This window comes from Pipra filicauda, unplaced genomic scaffold (genome assembly GCF_003945595.2).
Source record: "Pipra filicauda isolate LSUMZ 115617 unplaced genomic scaffold, ASM394559v2 scaffold43_size3849885_pilon, whole genome shotgun sequence".
NCBI lineage: Eukaryota > Metazoa > Chordata > Aves > Passeriformes > Pipridae > Pipra > Pipra filicauda.
The window spans coordinates 1700083-1718145 of NW_024104576.1; the positions used below are offsets into that span (position 1 = coordinate 1700083).

Consider the following 18063-nt stretch of genomic DNA (forward strand, 5'->3'; position numbering starts at 1 on the left):
CAAGAACTACTATATTTTCTGGTCTTACACTACTACAAATTTTGCTTTAAAATTATGATTACAAAAATAATTTTATATATGGATTACCTCCTCAAAACAGTATCATTCATTCATTCAGAAAACTACAACACACTAAAAAGTAAAATCAAACAAACAAAAACCAAAAAAAACCCAGAAGACAAATAGTAGAGAACTTTTCCCATGTTTACAAAATATAAAGACAAAATATATTCCATGCAATCTCTTGGGCCTACAGCTTTACAGTCAACGCAACATTCATTAGATCCTTTTTTTTCCACAAGTGTTACAAGGAAAACCAATTAAACATCAAAAGATTCCTGCTTGTCATGTCAAATTTACTACTCATTGCAACAGTGTGCCTTATTCATCAAATAGTGTTGACTTGGAAGTCATCATGAACCACATTCTTAACTAATTACAGCAACTGCTACAAAATAGTGATTACTATTAAGAATCAGTAAGTTAAACTAAATGCACCAATTATCATAGCCTTCACTTGCCAGGAGACACCATTCCATCAAAAGCACACGGTACAGTGAAAAAGTTAAAGTGTTTATTCTGTCCTTAGTTGTTGCTCCTCCACTGCTGTCCAAGAGACAGGAAATGTACTGTTGCAACAACCAAAGTCTTGTGCACTGGGGCTGGTTCCTGCAAACTACACACGCCCTTGTTGCAGAGAACACTTGTCCAGAGAAGGCTGCACACAACTGTCACATGAGGAATAAGAGCATCACGTTGGCAATGTTATGTCAGACAGTGAATGCAGCACAAGATACTTCCCAGCTAGATAAATATTATGTGGTTTGTTTTGCTTGTAGGATAATATCAAAAGATGCCTGGGCTTCAAGTTGGTGGTCTAAGTGATAACCTTTACTAACTGCTACAACTTGTAGCTGTATTCTTGAACACTGCCCATAGGGCTGAATGGATAGTTTATTTGCTCTAACTGAAATAAATTAATAAAATCGTTGAAAAATCTATTTTCAGCATAGTTTTTAATCTGTGTCAAGTACCAGTAATATTGCAGTCGGGTAGTCTGGGGTTCATTTTTCTAAAAGAGCAAAAAACTTCAAAGGTGGGTGTTTTAACCAGAACATTAAAAATATAGATTTGAGCACAGATATTAAATTACATAATTTTGTTCAGATTCTTTCATAATTTCATTGTAGCAATATTAAATATTCAAAATAGCTGTTTAACCCACTTTTTTAAATTTAAAATTATTTATCCAGTAAACCATTAGGACTCAGACCTATTTTATTAACCTCACTGGGTTAAAAATATAGCCATAAACACTAAGTAACAACCATCATGATCTAGCAACTAGGTAGCAAAAGAAATCCTTTAAAAACTATCAAACGACATTAAAAATAAAATGAGATGTAAATTCAAGTTTTAGACTGTGGTCAATTGAGGTCTAGACAAAACCCTATGTTTGTTCACTGCCTAGTCTCCAGTCTGCTCTAAGTTTGAAAAGGTAATTGAACTCAGTCTATAATTACTGGATTAGATACAGATGGGCTCGGTACATTTCAGGGGAGGAAAGAGCTGTTTTGATTCATTTTATGATTGCCTGTAAGGTCAAACTTTTCAAAATGTACTTTCATCTGTTAAATGGTTTCTCAAAGTCCCAGGGGGACATCTTCAATAACTGATGTTTTAAGCAATTTGGATCTATCAGATCCAGTCTTTGAATGTAATATGCTGTCCATTTTCTAGAATTATAAATGTGCATGTAGGTTAATTGCTACAACTCACACAGATTTTCAAAACTACACTTTTTTAGAAAATTGCAAGTTTTACTCAACAACTGTTACGCATAAATATTTGTAGAATTATTATCATTTAGGGTACAGAATATCTTTGGAAATACAAATAAGTAACACAAATTAGAAATGTCCTTATTCATAATTCCTTCCCATTTGGAGAATGTTCTCTTAGGACTCAATTGAACAATGATTGAACAGTTCCAACTAAATCAGTTTACTTTTTGCAAAACAAAAAAAAAGGAGAAACATATCTTAATAAAAAAATCCTAAACAGCACTTGAGAAAACTTCATTTTCCATAAGCTCTGATTTGAACCTTCATCTTCACTCTCTCTCAAGGTCAAATGGGGAACAAACAATAAGTGAGCACTAAACTCTCATTCTCCTAAGAATTTTTTGCAAAGTATTTTCTTCAATTAAATCAACCGTAACTCTGCAGCCTGTTTCAGTACAACCAGGATTTCATTTTGCTTAGTTAACAGTTCAAATGCTCTGCAAAGGGTATCTAGCTTTGCTCTCACTTAGAGACTCTCAGAGATACAGGAATAGCAATTTAAAGCAGAAAACACACCATGCAATCAGAAGGCAATATAATAGTTCAGTTCATAGTCTTAAAATCGTAGGAAACTTAATTCCAAACTTATATTCAAGAGTTTCAGTTTATTTGTATTACAACAATCATCTTGCTTATAAAATTCCAGTAGGAAAGTATTTTTTTTGTTACATCACATTTGTGTTTAATCAACAACAATATCTCACCAGCAAAGTCTCAGACTCAGTCAAAAAAGTTATCTTTGTAGGATCAGACATCTATAGAGCTGTTCTGACAGAGACTCAGTATTCAAGCACCGGTAATAAGGATAATTGGAACTATGTTAATATAATCTCCCTCTGTCTCCAAGTAGGCTAATGAAAAAGCAAGTTCTCATGTAGTTTCCATGATTAACACTTTATTCATATTATTTCAAAGTCCTCCACAGAAGGGACATAACCTGAAGGCAGAACCAACCACCACAAAGCCCCAGCAGAAAGATGCAATAAAGTAACAGAGTTATTTGTATGCCTGCTCAGACAGAAGATCATGGCCATCACCATCAGGCTGCACAGAATTCCTACCACAACTTATAAGTCTCACTGAAAGAAAAAACTTCTTCCACTGCATTTTAAGAATTGACTGATATAAATCAGTTTATTCAAAACAGTTCAACAAACAGACGATGGGTTTTTGTAACAACCATGTACAAACAAATGAAACGAGCATGCAATTTTACTCGAAAGATAAAATCCATGTAATATTTGCCCTATCTTCCTTCCCACATCTATAATGGATGCTTTTAAATGTATTTCTTTAAAATTGAAATAATACTCATATTAGAATTTACATGGGGTGTGTATGCTTAATTCAATAAATCTAGATTTTTATTTAAGATCTATATAAAAAAGGCTTCTTCTTCATTGTAAGCAAAAAAATAAATTTGCTTCAAAAATGTCTTATTTTTCTTACAAAATAAAATTATAAGTATTTCAAGTGTTTTGTGTGAACCCACAAACTGGTCCTGAAACTACTGTAATTTTTAGACACTAAACTGTGAAGCTAATATAGCTAAATATCCAGGCCACAGTACCATGAATTCTGCATGCTGTAACATGGTAGAAAATAAACAGGATATAAGAAGTTACACTAGGTCACATTTTAGAACAACTAATTAACTCTGATATTTTTTCCTTTTTTCTTCTCCATCACATTTTCACTATCTCAAATAAGGATTTTCCTGTATTTGCTGTACAGTTCCTTATATCACATTTAGAAGCATAAGAAACACTATTTCCCATCAGTATTCGTAAGTATGAACAGTATTCATAAGTATTTCCCATCTACACTTTAATGGATTTTACAACGAGCTAAAAATCTTGGGATCTGGAAACAACATCATCAAGAAAAATAAAGTGTGTTCCTACAATAAGTTACTCTCACTTACTGTGCCTTTACACAAATCTTTAAAAAACAAAGAAAGGAGATATCCAATTCATATAGGTGAAACAGAGTCAGTATGCAGACTACAGCGAGGCAGCATTATTTAATCAATGAACACCTCATATCCATTTCTGATTTCTTCACTCTTAAAAACAAAAATCACTTAACCATCTTTATACATAATTCATCCTCTGAAATTTATGAGGAAGAAATCTGACAAAAAAACCCCAACATTAAAAAGTGGTTGCTTATTTCACAGTAACAAGCTTCTATGGTAGATTAAGCAGCCTGCGAAGTCTAATATGGTTATTTTATTTTAGAATAACAACTTTAGCGTGTTGTTTCCTATACGTTGTTCTATTCCTAAAACCGAAGAGAGAACATTCATACGTTCGCAGTGCAAGGTCAGACTGATCAGAGTCACAGGTCACTGGAGCAGTAGTCTGGGATCTGAAAAACCAGTATTCAATTCCTTGCTTTGGTATGAAGCAGTGTCCCATATGTAAAAAGGAATTCCTGATCCATCCTTAGGCATTAACTCCTGCATTACTTGTTGAGTACTGCATGTATTTTGAAATACATGCACTTGACTTAAGATACCTCAAATGATGCATAATCTACCAAATGAAGGATCAGCTGAAGCACACCTCAAATAGTGTGTGCTACTTGTGGCACTGTATCTTACTTTGCTTCTTCATAAGATCCATGCAGAAATCAGACACTTTTTTTTTTGTGATCACGTACCCTAACAAATTAAGATTAAAGGATTTCTCACCACCAAGTAGATTTTTCAGACTTTAGATCATCTGTGTAGCTCTTTCTATTACAAAAAAAAAACCAAAACCAAAAAACCAGAACAACAAAGCAACCGCCCACCACTATCACATTTTATAAAAAGGTTGACATCAGAATTGGACACAACATTTTGTCATTTTAGTAGTGCTATACACTTTTCCTTTAATTGATAATTCCCTTTATGCTTTGTTAAACTTACATCTTTTAAAAACTTCAGTTCTTTTTTTTGGTATTGACTTCTATGTGCAATATTTCCTAAGAGTCAAAGAGGTCGAATTATGCCCTAATCACATTCACAACCAGAATCAGTAACTACCTTGCTTACACATGCAAAGGTAATGTTAAGCTCAAGAATCTTTGCATACATTTAAGAATTTTCTATATGGATGAATGAGCCATGCCTCAATTTAAGCCCTCATAAAGCAATGTCTTCCCAAGAATATCACAGCAGAAACCCCAGTATGCATCACACTGGCCAGCTGAGTCGACCCAAAGAAAATAACATATAACAAAGACAACTGAAGAAAGTAGAATTTTAAATTAATCAAAAATTTGTAGCTGTCACATGAAAACTAGCATGCAACAAGGTTCTGAAAGAATATCTCAGGAACACACACATCTGTTTAATATTACAAGCCAACTGTCAACATCCTAAGTGAAGTTTTAATTTAATATTTTTTTCTTTCTTGATGTTTTACCTTTAGTCAATGCCTTGTGAGAGTATCGGCTTTCTATAAGAAACTGTTAAATATAAAGAAATGTTATTGTAGCATGTTTATAAAATCATAGTTCGAGAACTTTTTATTTTTCTAAGGCCTGACCACAACTTAATTATCTGCAGGACATTCCAAGCTCACAATTGCAAGCTCCAGTTCCCAAGCAATTTTGAACAATATCTACTGTACAGGACATACAGCACTGCAAATACCACAACATGGTAGTGTTTCCATAAGTCAACATTAGAGCCTTTAGACATGGTTTTTATTTTCAATAAATATTTGTTTCTCTACTAATCATTAAATGGCTTTTTCATCACCATTACATGTTTGTCTTTCACATGTCAGCTTGCTATCACTGCTTCTTTTTAATAGTGCACTGGTAATAAAAAAGACAGATACATTGTATAACATGCCTTCCACTACACTTAAAGTGTCCTGAGAGTAAGCACTATGTTCTTCTACAGCTCATACAATGTTTTCCTTCCTTTTCAGGAAAGAGTAAGAGCCGGAAAAAAACCTCTGGAGGCCTTATTTCCCCCTCTCCCCCATTAAAAAATAAAAAATTCCCTGAATGATCACATTAGAATTTAATGAGAATATCAAAATAATACTTCATATTAGAGGTCTAATAAATTTAGGAGTAAAACCAAGACCCCTCCTCTTATTTTCAACCATAAACCAACATAATATTTAAGAGTTTCCGGATATCCTCACAGAACCTCCACCAATATTCACTTGAAACCCACTTCACAATTCCCACCCAGCTGAGACATGGAGAGGTGGGAAGCACCAGGCAGTTGCATCCTGTACTACAGAAATGAATATTCAGTTTAGAATCAGTGAGATTACATCCACATTCAAAACCGTTTAAAAGTCAACCAAAAAAGGAAATATCCAAAAGGAAATGTCAAGCAATCCATTAATAATGGAAAAGCAAAGACTGAAAGGAATCTGGATTACATTTAATTGTATCTGGGTTTTGTTTTGTTTGTTTTTCAAATGCTGGACAATACCTACGGAAATGGAATAGATGTAAATTTGAGTAGATGAAACACATCTGCTCTTCTACAGTTCTCACCACCCTCTATCAAAAGGGAAGGCAGAGTCAGAATGAAAGGATAAAAAGGGACAACAAACACCTGATCACTATAAAATGTCACGTTTTGGCAGACAGAAAGCTTTGACACGCCACCACGAAGTCAGGAAACTTACATTTTCAAGAAAGTGTCCATCATTTAACATTCTATACAATTATATCACATTAATATTTTCAACAGTAAAGAACAGTTTCCTCAAATTGCTGGAAATGATTCATACCTCCAATTTTCACCCTTTAATTGCTCTCACTGCTGAAGCTATTGTGCCAGGTTTTATTATTTCCAGTCTGAAAAATATTTTCAAGTATAGTTGGACTGAAGTTTCAAAGACAGAGCACATAATTACCTAATCTTTCACTGAAAAATTATATCATTTTGTCCACAGTGAAACACAGAAAAACTTAATCCACTCATTACCAAAAATCACAAGTAATCAGCTCAGCATTACAGCAAGAACTAACCCTGATGACCAAAACCAGCCTCAATTAACAAAAACAAAAATGTGAGTACTATTCATTGAAAGTAATGATAAGTAAATGATTTTTGTGAGAAGTTGTAAAACCTTTATGTCTTTAAATAGCTGTTCCCTGAGATTAGAATTAAACCTTTTTTTTGCTGATCACACATGTGAAGCTTAATTAGCATTCTAAATAACAGCATTACTCATTTTATTAATATTTGAATACACTTCAGAGTTCAAAACAACTTGATTCAGAATGATTCAAAATTATTCAGAAATGGTTTGATAATCGTCAGAGAGAAGAAAACTCCTCAGTTCAAGTCTCTATTTAGCAGAAGATAAAAGAAGTTACTTTTCAAATGTCCAAGAACATCCCTCCCTTCGCAAGTAAAGAAGCAGGACAAACTACACACACAGAAAATGAGAACAGCAGGATGGTGAGAAGAGTCACAGCTAAGTCCTTCTCTCAGCTGCTATCCACCAAACTTGTTCTATTTTCAAAAAAGGAGAGGAGGAGAATAATTAGAACTTTAAAGTTACTAACTTCAGGGAAATCAGCTTTATTTTGGCCTCACTGCTAATACCTGGGGAAATAAATCCCAACAGTTAAATCTCTTAACAAATCACACTGATATTCTTTTGAGTATGTTTATTTTTATGTTCATTTCTGTCCCAAGCAAGAGATTATATTTCAACATACATAAATACAGAGCCCAAAGATTGTAGTATCAAAGTACTAAAAATAATGAGCTCCTCTTGCTCCAAAATCTTTGATAAAGAACTCAGAGAAACAGTAAAAAGCCTAAATACATCAATTAAATTCACTAACCTGAAAATATTTTCAGCTTCGTTCTCCCTTCTTCCATTTCCCATCCTTTCCTATTTAGATGTATTACATCATAACCTCCATATCACTTCCTGATATTCATTCTTTTTATTTTTTATTTTTAACCCATATTTCTACCCCTAATCTTGGACTGTCTCTTCTCCATCATACATCCTTCCATTTACTTCCAGCTATGCCTGGTCGCTTTCTATTGTCTTTCTTTTCCACTGTATCTCTCTGCCTTTCAGACCCCTCGAGCTCCACCATCCTGTCCCTAGCTCACCTTTCTCCTTCAGAGGTCATCCTAATGTGTAACTCATATGCTCCACAAACTTCCACAAACGTTACCCTTATCTGTGGCAGGATGACAAAGCAAGAACTCACAAGAAGTGTTGGCTTAATGGACAACCACAGTCAGGAAAGAGTTCAGTGACCAGCTACACGATTCAACGATTCCTCCAACAACCCCAAGCAAGGAAAGAACCTTCCACAACCAGCCTGGAAGGAGGTAAGGTAAGGACGAAGACAACATCCTCAAAATGGGAACTGCAGCCTTAGATGCTTTTGGATGACTCAGCACCACATGGGTTCCAGTTAGTCAAAACAAAATTAACAGGCAACTAAGGAAAGTTGTCTCCCAAGCCAACTTTCAATCCCGCTGTTCTGTTATATTCAGAAAATAATTCCCAGGGAGTTAAGAATGTACTTTAAAACAAACAAACAAAGCTGGGGATGGGGAGGGGAGGGACACAAGGACAGACATTTGCACAGACATTTCCTAAAATGTAAGAGTTCATAACTTTTCCCTCAAGGCCAATCTATACTGTCACCATTGTTTCTAATGTGAGTTTTGCTAAAACCAGAAGCATTACATGGAGAACATTAGTGATTTGGCATTTAATCCTAATGCATTGAACAAGGTCAGCATTTCATTCTTCTCCAGAAGTATTTTCAAAAAAAATCTTTACTCTGCTATTTCCTTAACCAGCTTTTTATGTGTTTCTCCTCTACTAATTAAAATTACCAACTTCTTTCCCTTCCATCTCTCAGACTAAACTTTTTCTCTAACAAGGATGAAGGAAATGAGAAGTAAAAGCAATGTTCATAATTAAAAACTAACATTAACCATAATTTGCACAGGGAACGAGATAAATCTGAAATATTAGACAGCAGTACGCTGTAACTCCCTATTTGAAAAAGCATAATTCAAAATTATATTTTCTGCCTACAACTCGGGGGAGGGAAACCCATGTGCATGTAAACGAGTACAAAATGCAGCATCACTGGTGAACTTTGGGGAAAAGAGTGACTGTTCTTAACTATATATGGGAGAAGTCAGAATTAATCCTAATGACCTCAGCTGTGGGCCCAATTTATTAGAACTTACCTCTCATTAAAAGTTAAAAAGTGAACTGAAATATCACTCGCTGTCCAAAATTTGGCACAGTCATTAATTTCTAATAAAGACTATAATTGGCTACACCACAAGCAGTATATATTTCCCCTGTATCCAAATATTCTCTCATGGGAGTTATTCTTATGTAATCATTAGAGTCAAAACGATCGTATAAACTAACCTTATTAAATCAGGTTATAATTTTTTAGTTTGAGTATAAAACCAAAACCATTAAAGCAACAATTTTAACCATTTTTGGCCATTTCCCTCACAGCACTGGTTAGTATCAGCTATTCAATCACAACAGAAGCAGTTCACTACATAACCACAGTCTTTGATGCTCTGCCTGCATTCTGCCACAGACTTTAATGGTACCACTCTTGGATATGGAAGTTTTAAGGATTAAGTCCCTTTCCGGTCTATCCTAGACCCGGCAAATCCATGTCCCATCCTATAAAAGTTAACATAATAAACTGGTTATTTCTTTATTTTGGATATTTCTCAGTCTTTCAAAAAGCTCAGATATAATGTGATTCGTTCTGGAGTCACCAACCTGAACTTGACTCAGAACCAGCAGCATAATAATTACTGTATATTCCAATAAAACATTTAATACTTGGCATTTTTATTTTTACATACCTTTTACTTTTAGAACAGAGATGGTGTTACTCCCTGCATCAGTATATTAGTCTGCCAAGAACTGAAGTTACTATATATCCAAAAATAGTAGGCAGTGGAAAAGCCTGTGGACCTCCCAGTCTGCAAGTCTACTCTTTTTCTTATTATATTAAAATTGTATTAAGCACAAGGAATCCTCTGCTTGAAATCTAGATCTCTGGATTTCATCTACTAATATTTTTCAATTTTTTTTTTGTTTGTAAATCCCTAGAAATTTTCCAGTGAGGGTGTAGACTTGTCTTTCTCTGTTAATACTGCATATGTTACACAGTCTTGGTGGCTGAATTTTATTCTTGGTGCTTCTTCAAGCAATCCCAAATAGTCTGAAAGGGATCAGAAAGTATATATGTTTAAAAACACTCAGCTTTAATTGTGCTATGTCAACAATTATATCATGCTATTCAAGGTGGTCCTCTATAGTCAATTTGGGGGACCAGCTACTGGTTTGGGGCATTTTTGGGCTTTATTAAATGAAGTGATAGTGGCAATGATGAAGCCATTGTAAACTCCATATACAAACACTCCTACCCTTCCTTCTCCTATGGGAATGCTCTAAATAACAAACTGTGCAAAAATGTGCAGGAAGACCCCACGTTTGGGACCGAGGACAAAACATCAGCTCTCCATCTCTTCTAACAGCATTGCTCTTTTGAATTATCCCATGGGCTGCATTCCAAACAACGGAATATGCTGCATTTTGCAGGGATGCATGAAAAGCTGTTTTACCCAGAGAATGTAAAATTTAAAAAAAAAAAGCCACCACTACCCTCTGGGTAGCCAAAGCAGCGTACAAAAGTCAGGTAGCCTTGAAACTAAAAGGTTTGCTTAAAATTTATATTCAATGCCATTTGTTCTGGCTTTCACGAGAACTAGTTTTGGAGACAAGTTTTATGTGAGGATTTTTCCTCCTCATTACACATTTGTACAGAGCAGCTGAACATATTTTTTATGTGAATATTGGCCTATCATACCAATTTTTTTTGAAGAATCAGTTAATCATCCTACAGAATCCATACACAGAGCTTATATGAATAACAGATGTTGCAGCCTCATGAATCTGGCATCCTTATGTGTTCAACAGCTTCAAACATGGACATTTGATCATTCTGAAATTTTGCATTTAAAGACTTAGAAACATTTAACCTTTCAATTTTTCCAATCTCAAGGATATGTTTTCAGATATGCCTGGTATTGGTTTTGAATTCATGCTACAACACTTCATTTTTTAGCTTTTTGCAAAACTTTAAGAAGAGAACCTCCCATAGCAAATCAGGAGATTTTATTCATGGCTGCAATCAAGCTTGCCATGAAATTCTACTTGACCATTTTTTTTATAATTATTTCTGTTAATAGGCTGTATGACCCTTGATTCCATTTCTCCAACACATATTGAATAGTGAGCAGAGATAAAAGGTTCTCTTTCCTTCAATATTTTCAAATACCTAAGCAGCATATGACACAGATGATATTTCCAATAGCTCATACTTGCCATTAAAAAAACCCAGGAAAGGTTTAAACAGTCAGATTTCCTAATATTGTCCTAAAACAGAAACTCAAATGCCAGACACCTTCCAAAACTGACAATCTTTTAAAATATCCAAAATAACAGATTTAAGACACTGTAAAGCTGTGAACTAGTCTCACAAACTCAGCCTCTGTGCTGCTTATGTTTGTCACTGAGCACTTACTGCAAGTCTGTTTTTTTTTTCTTGAATACTTCTGCTCTAATCAGTAAAATTCTTCAATCATTTAGCTTAATCCAAAATCTGACACCATATCAAGGAACAAATATATTGGGTCTGTGTGGCAAGGTTTTGGTAGCAGGGGGGCTATGGAGTGGCTTCTGTGAGTAACTGCAGCTGGAGAGAGGAGGGAGAATACACCAGAGGAACAACTGTGCAGACACCAAGTTCAAGTGCAGAAGCAGAGGCACTGAAGCAGAGATGTCCCTGTTGCCCACGGCGCAGACCATGGTGAGGCAGCTGCCCCCCTGCAGCCCATGACAGTCCATGGTGGAAAGATATCCACCTGCAGCCCCTGGAGGACCCCCCACTGGAGCAACTGGAGGTGCCCAAAGGCAGCTGTGACCCCATGGGAAGTTCAAGCAGTCTCCTGGCAGGACCTGTGACCCCATGGAGAGAGGAGCGAGCCCACACTGGAGCAGGTGTGCTGGCAGGACTTGTGACACCACAGGGGATCCACGCAGGACCAGCTTGTTCCTGAAAGACTGCACCCCATGGGAGGGAACCCATGCTGGAACAAGGAAGGAGAGTGAGGAGTCCTCCCCTGTGGAGGAAGGCACAGCAGAGACACTGTGCAATGACCTGACTGCAGCCCCCATTCCCAGTCCCCCTGTACCACTGGTGAGGAGGAGGCAGAGAATTAGTGAAGAAGGGAGAGGTGGGGGAAAGGTGTTATTAAGAATTTGGTTTATTTCTCAATATCCTATTCTGATTTGACTGGTAACAAATTAAATTCATTTCCCCAATTTGAGTCGATTTTATCCATGATAATAACTACTGAGTGGTCTTCTCCCTGTCCTTATGGCCCATGAGCCTTTTGTTCTATTTTCTCTCCCCTGTCCAGATGAGGAGGACAGTGATAGAGCAGCTTTGGTGGGCACCTGGCATCCAGTCAGGATCAACCTGCCACAGCTACATATGCCTGTACAAGTATGACAGAATACAAACTTAAATATCCCTGTATACTGCACTAAAAATAGCCATGTAACTGTAAAGTCTAAGAGAAAAAAATGTTGCTTTTGTTTTAATTCATCAAAAAGCACTAACATACAGATAACGAATTCTAACAATCTTTTATAAATTGCAAGCAATGGAAAGTATGTCACCGTAACTGTAGCTTTCCTCTAGGGAATCCCTCTAGAATCATTTCTTACCTGGTCCTAGTCAATATGCAACTGGTGAAGAGATGGAGACGTGCCAGAAACATTCACCATACATAAAGCGTAAGTCATCTTTCATTACATATCAGACAACCCAACGGTTGTACAATGCAGCTGACAGACCAAAAAAACCCCAAACCAAACAAACAGTGATGGGTCAATGCTAGGGCAAAGAAAATCCTTTCAACAAGTTCACAGCCATAACATTAATCTTCGATTTATATGGATCAGTTTTGTCACAGATTAACAACATCACCAGCAACACCAGTCTCTGCAACCAACACTACCATGGTTATAGATGACCTCGTAACATCCTTGTGTTAACAACTTAGTCTCAAATACAAAAACCTTCATCAGCTCCCCAGAGACTGCAGCAATACAGTATACCTGAGCATAAAACAGTCAGCTTCAAAAAAATACAAAGTAATATAGAATGTTGAAGTATTTTCTTGTGACTAACAAGGAATACCAAGAGCACACAGATATCCTTTCATCTCTATACCAGCTTCCCCACACTATATCTATTCAAGTTAAAACTCTTATATTCTACATTCTCTATGCCTACGTCAATCCACCAAAGAAATCACATTAGGTTTGAGAATGTAAACCAGGACTTTATAACTATATCTCCCAAGAGCAATAAAACTTCACCATAAATACAGGTGCCCGCTGTGTAGGATTACTGCTACAATTTTGCCAGCTTCTTCCTCAAATGCTAAGCACCTTCAATCTTCCTTCTTAAACATCACTTAAGACTGTACACAATGAAAACAAAAAACAAACAAACAAAAAAATCTCCACAGTTCTCAAATCCTAGAGCAAGACTCATAGTCCTTCAGGGGCAGAAAGGAGAAAAAGAATATACAACATACAATAGAATTACATCACTTAATACAGTTCAGTCAAGTGTTCAAACACATTAATAACATGACACAAAACCTCCATGGGATGGACTACAAAGGAGACTTCTGATACTACAGCTAAGCAGCCACCCAGTCTCACACTCCACCTGTGCTGCCAGGGCTGGCTGATGCTTCTGGAGCTTGGAGCACAGGTGGCATCAGTACAGCTCTACCTGCAAGATGCTATGCAAACCCACCCAGAATATAATGTTGAAAGGAGAAATTCTGTGTGTGGACTCTGTGTATTCCACTATTTCCATATTTGCAGGTCAAACGGAGAACTTCCACTATGGACTTTTGGCTTGTCTAGTTTGGAGAAAAGATGGCTGAGGAGCAACCTCATTGCTCTCTACAGTTTCCTGGGGAGGGGACCTGAAGAAGGAGGCGCCAGCCTTTTCTCTCCGGTATCCAGGAATAGGACGAGTGGGAATGGTTCAAAGCTATGCTGTGGGAGGTTTAGGCTGGACATCAGGAAGCATTTCTTTACTGAGAGGGTGGTCAAACACCAGAACAGGCTTCCCAGAGAGGTGGTCGATGCTCCACACCCCAAGTTGCACAGTCTCGGCCAAAGCAGCTAAGTTTTTAATTGCAAGGCTAAACAAAGTATTTGAAAGAGGGTGTGGCACATACATAATCAAACTGAACTGTATTTGGCTGAAACAAGCAGTTAAAATCATAATTTATTTACAGCTTATTCTTCTAGCTGTAGTTTCAATGCCTTATTCACACATTTAGATGGTGGTCTGTAGTCTGGCATGTTGCTGGCTCACTGTCACAAAGGTACAGGTGTTACAGAGCAAGGCCAATCCATCTCCTCCTTCTCCATGTCAAGAGATATCACGTTCACACATGCTTCAGCAACACATTTTTAGCTTTCACTTCTTCTCCAAAGTCATTGTTTATATAAGTTCCATTAATTAAACCCATTTACCCCTCAAGAGCTTCAGCTCATCCCTGCTGCCATTTGCTGTTTACTGCACTTGAAGCTCCTGCAATTAATCAAGATACTTTTATCCACATCTTTGTCCTCCTTTCTGTTGTCTGGACAATGCACAGAGGAAACTCAGAAAGGGTAAGGAGTTCAGAGACAAGACTGGGGTCTCCAGGAAACAGTAACTGTGACTAAGGAAAAACCAAAAGACTAAGGCAGGAGGAAAAGGACATGGCTCTAGCACACCATCACAGCACAGGACTATGGTGGGGCAATGAGAAAATGAGGGTAAGGCGAGGCCTAAGTATGAACAGAACCTTAAGGAAGAAAATCAAAACCGGAAGAAAGCAAAAGCAAGGGAGCCCTGGTCAAAGAAAGAGAAGAGGGAGCAAAGACTAGGAGGGTGTAAAAGGTGGACATGAATCTAGTTTGAGGCTGTCAGTTATCTGAAATACAGACTGATACTGAGAAGGAATGGAAGTGCAGACAGAAATAACACTGGTGGCAATTGGGCAGAAGGTAAAAAGCTTCAGAGGGAACAAACAGAAATCTGTGGATATAAGAGTATCTTGAGTAGAACATAAAAACCTCAGATTTCCTCAGGCTTCCTCTGCTACCACAAATAACTGTGAAACACTTCATTAATCCATCCAAACACCATCTACTGCTAAACTCTTAGGAGGTAACAACCTGCCCTCAGCACCAGCCCAAGTGTAGATTTAAAAGTTTCAGCTTTGTTGATGAAGAAGATTGAAATTGAGTAGTCTGCTCTGTTCTGCCTTGGGTAAGACTGAAGAAGCCTGTTCTCTCTAACACTGCCTTTCGTTAAAATCAGAAAAAATGCAGTGGGGGGGGGGAGGAGGTAGATCTCACGGACAAAGATCACAAATGTAATTTTATGGACAGGTCTGATTGCTGCAGATAGATCACTCCTAGCAACTCACAGCTGACAAGTCACATCTAATTTTTTTCTAATGGTGAATAATTATATGTTCATTTAACAGGTACTCAACTTGACACCTCTGCTTAGGCCTCAAAGCAGTCACTGAGCCACTAAACTCAAGTGTTATAAAACACATCAGTTTTTATGTACTCTCTCTCACAACTGGGAAACATACAAAGAGCACAGAAATATGACATTAATATCTATGCTTGAAAACTAAACCATCCCTAAGTCAGAAAGTGACAGAACAAGACAACTTGTGCATTCTTCATTTAGTCCTAAACTTGCATATGCATTCTGTAAGCCTGTATCCTCAGAGACTGTATTAAGCAGCCTTCTTCTCTTAGTTTTGAAAGTACAGTCCAGTGCCTTATTAAATATATGTTATTGAAACTTTGCCTTTGACTCAGTATGGAGGAAAACAATCTGTGACAAAACTGTTACAGAACGACTGTGGACTGAGTTACTAACGCCAGTCAGCTTTCAGGTCTGTAATTCCTTAACTTTCCAGTGCTTGTCTTTTCAAGTCTTAAAACGTTCCGATTACCTCTGTACATTTAATTTGCCTAGGACTGGCATTTTACAGCCATACCGTGTGGCACGGGAGGCAACCAAACTAAAGGCAGCAAGTAGGAAAAGGAATTACAAACGCTGACGAACGCAAGTGCTGGGGGAGCGCTCTCTTACGTGGCAGCTGGCGTGAGGGAACACCCGTGCACGCCGGCACGGCCGAAGGGACGGCGGTTCTGCACCACAGAACCGCTGCGGAACCGCAGCCTTGGCAGGAGGGGCCGCGGCCCGGAGAGCCCCCGGGCCGCCCCGGAGGAGCCTGGAGGCGACAGCCGGGCTCGGAGCCGTCCCCGGCCGCCACAGCCGCGCCGGCCCGCGGCTCTCCCAGCCCACACCCGTGTGGGAAAGCTCTGCCCCGGGGCTCTCTGCGGGCGGCTCCGGGGCCTGCTCGCTGTCCCCGGGTCCCGCCGGGCGCTCTGGGGCGGCGGTGAGGGGCGGGCAGTCCGCCCTCCCCCCAGGGCCTCACTCACCACTTCCCGGGCGCGGCCGGTGAAGTCGCTCTTGGAGCGGGTGGCGCCCCGTTTGAGCAGCTCGTCCCTGGCGCTGTCCCCCGCCGCCACCCCCAGCGCCTTGTTGCGGGTCTTGACGGTCTTCACGCTGGCCTTGAAGAGCAGCGTGATGTCCACCGCCATGGCGCCCGCCGGTGCCGCCGCACGCCCGTCCCCGCGCAACACGGCCCCGCGCGGCGCGTTCCGCCCTGCGCGGCGGGGCGGGAGGGGGCGGGGAGGCTCCCGCTTCCATCGGGAAGCGCTCGGGAGCGGCTCGTGCCCGCGGGAACCGGCGACGCGAGTGCGGACACGGGGGGCTGCCGCCTCCTCCGATCTAATAGCGGCTCTGCGGGGAATCAGAGTTATATTCCAGCAAAACTCGGGCGTGTAGGCCGCCCCGCTGCGGTGCCGTGGCAGGTGTCGCCAGTGGTGCTGTTACCCGCGGTGTCCCAGGCTCGGCAGCTTGGTCGTGGAAAGACAGGTTAGTTAGAGTTGATTAATACACGTCAGCAGATCTGCACTGGGTCGGGAATTGGCGCTGGTGTGAGACTGCCCTAGGAAATGGCCACACGTGCGATCAGACAGTGATTGTTTCTCTGTGGTGACCGGTGACAGGACACGAGGGAAGGGCCTGAAGTTGTGTCAGGGGAGGTTTAGGTTGGATAGTAGAAAAAGTTTTTTCATCCAGAGGGTGGTTGGGCACTGGAACAGGCTCCCCAGGGAAGTGGTCACAGCACCAAGCCTGGCAGAGTTCAAGGAGCATTTGGACGATACTCTTGGGCACATGGTGACTCTAGGGAATGGTCCTGTGCAGGGCCAGGAGTTGGACACGACAATCCTTGTAGGTCCCTTCCAACTCAGCATATTCTGTGACTCTGTCTCTGTCTAAGCTTTTGACCCAATAACTAGTGGAGGTGTTTTTAGAGAGAGAGAGAGAGGGAGATATGTGTGTATATGTAAGTGTGTATATGTAAATATATGTATCTATATATATATGCCATCAAATGCTCTGGGATCCAGCAGACACCATGTAGTTTTTAACTGTCCTTTCACTGACCAGAAGCACATTCCCTGAGATAGTTTCCAAAGAACACAATTTCAAAATCCTACCTCGCCTCAGTGGACTGGAACTTAATCAACCACAGCTATTTTTCCTATCTACTCCAGGGTATAAGGCTTTCTTCTCTGGTTGATTACTATTCTGCTTTCAGTTCAATTCCCATCAACTCAGCCTTGGCTATATATTAGTGGTTCCCTCATAGTTATATTGCAATTAGTATTCATTCATACTTTGTTATTACTGTTCTGTTTTAAATTTTGTTTTTATTGTGGTATAGATATGTATTTCTAATTAAAGGAATAGACTGTTTGAAGTCCCTGTCCTCGGTGCTGGATTAACCATGAGAATATATTTAAAGTATTAAAAAAGTGGACAATGAAGGAGATTAAAGTTGTCACTCTAAGAAGGCCAGCAGTATTTGATTGAACCTTGAGCCAAATGCTTTGCTCTTTCAAGATTAAGAAATTCAGTATAAAGATACTTCAGTAAAGGACATGTTTAATAAAGCTGTGTGAAACTCACACATGGTAAA

General features: G+C 39.1%; 1 protein-coding gene across 1 annotated transcript in view; it reads right to left on the reverse strand.

Annotated features, from left to right (window-relative positions):
* The window catches only part of STX18 (syntaxin 18), a 60854-nt gene extending 44236 nt beyond the window's left edge, over positions 1-16618 (reverse strand). The window contains exon 1 of the mRNA XM_027736289.2: positions 16454-16618. Within this exon, the coding sequence (XP_027592090.1) occupies positions 16454-16615 (162 nt within the window). The 5' untranslated portion in view covers positions 16616-16618. The remainder of the gene's footprint in view (positions 1-16453) is intronic.
* Positions 16619-18063: the final 1445 nt, after the last annotated feature.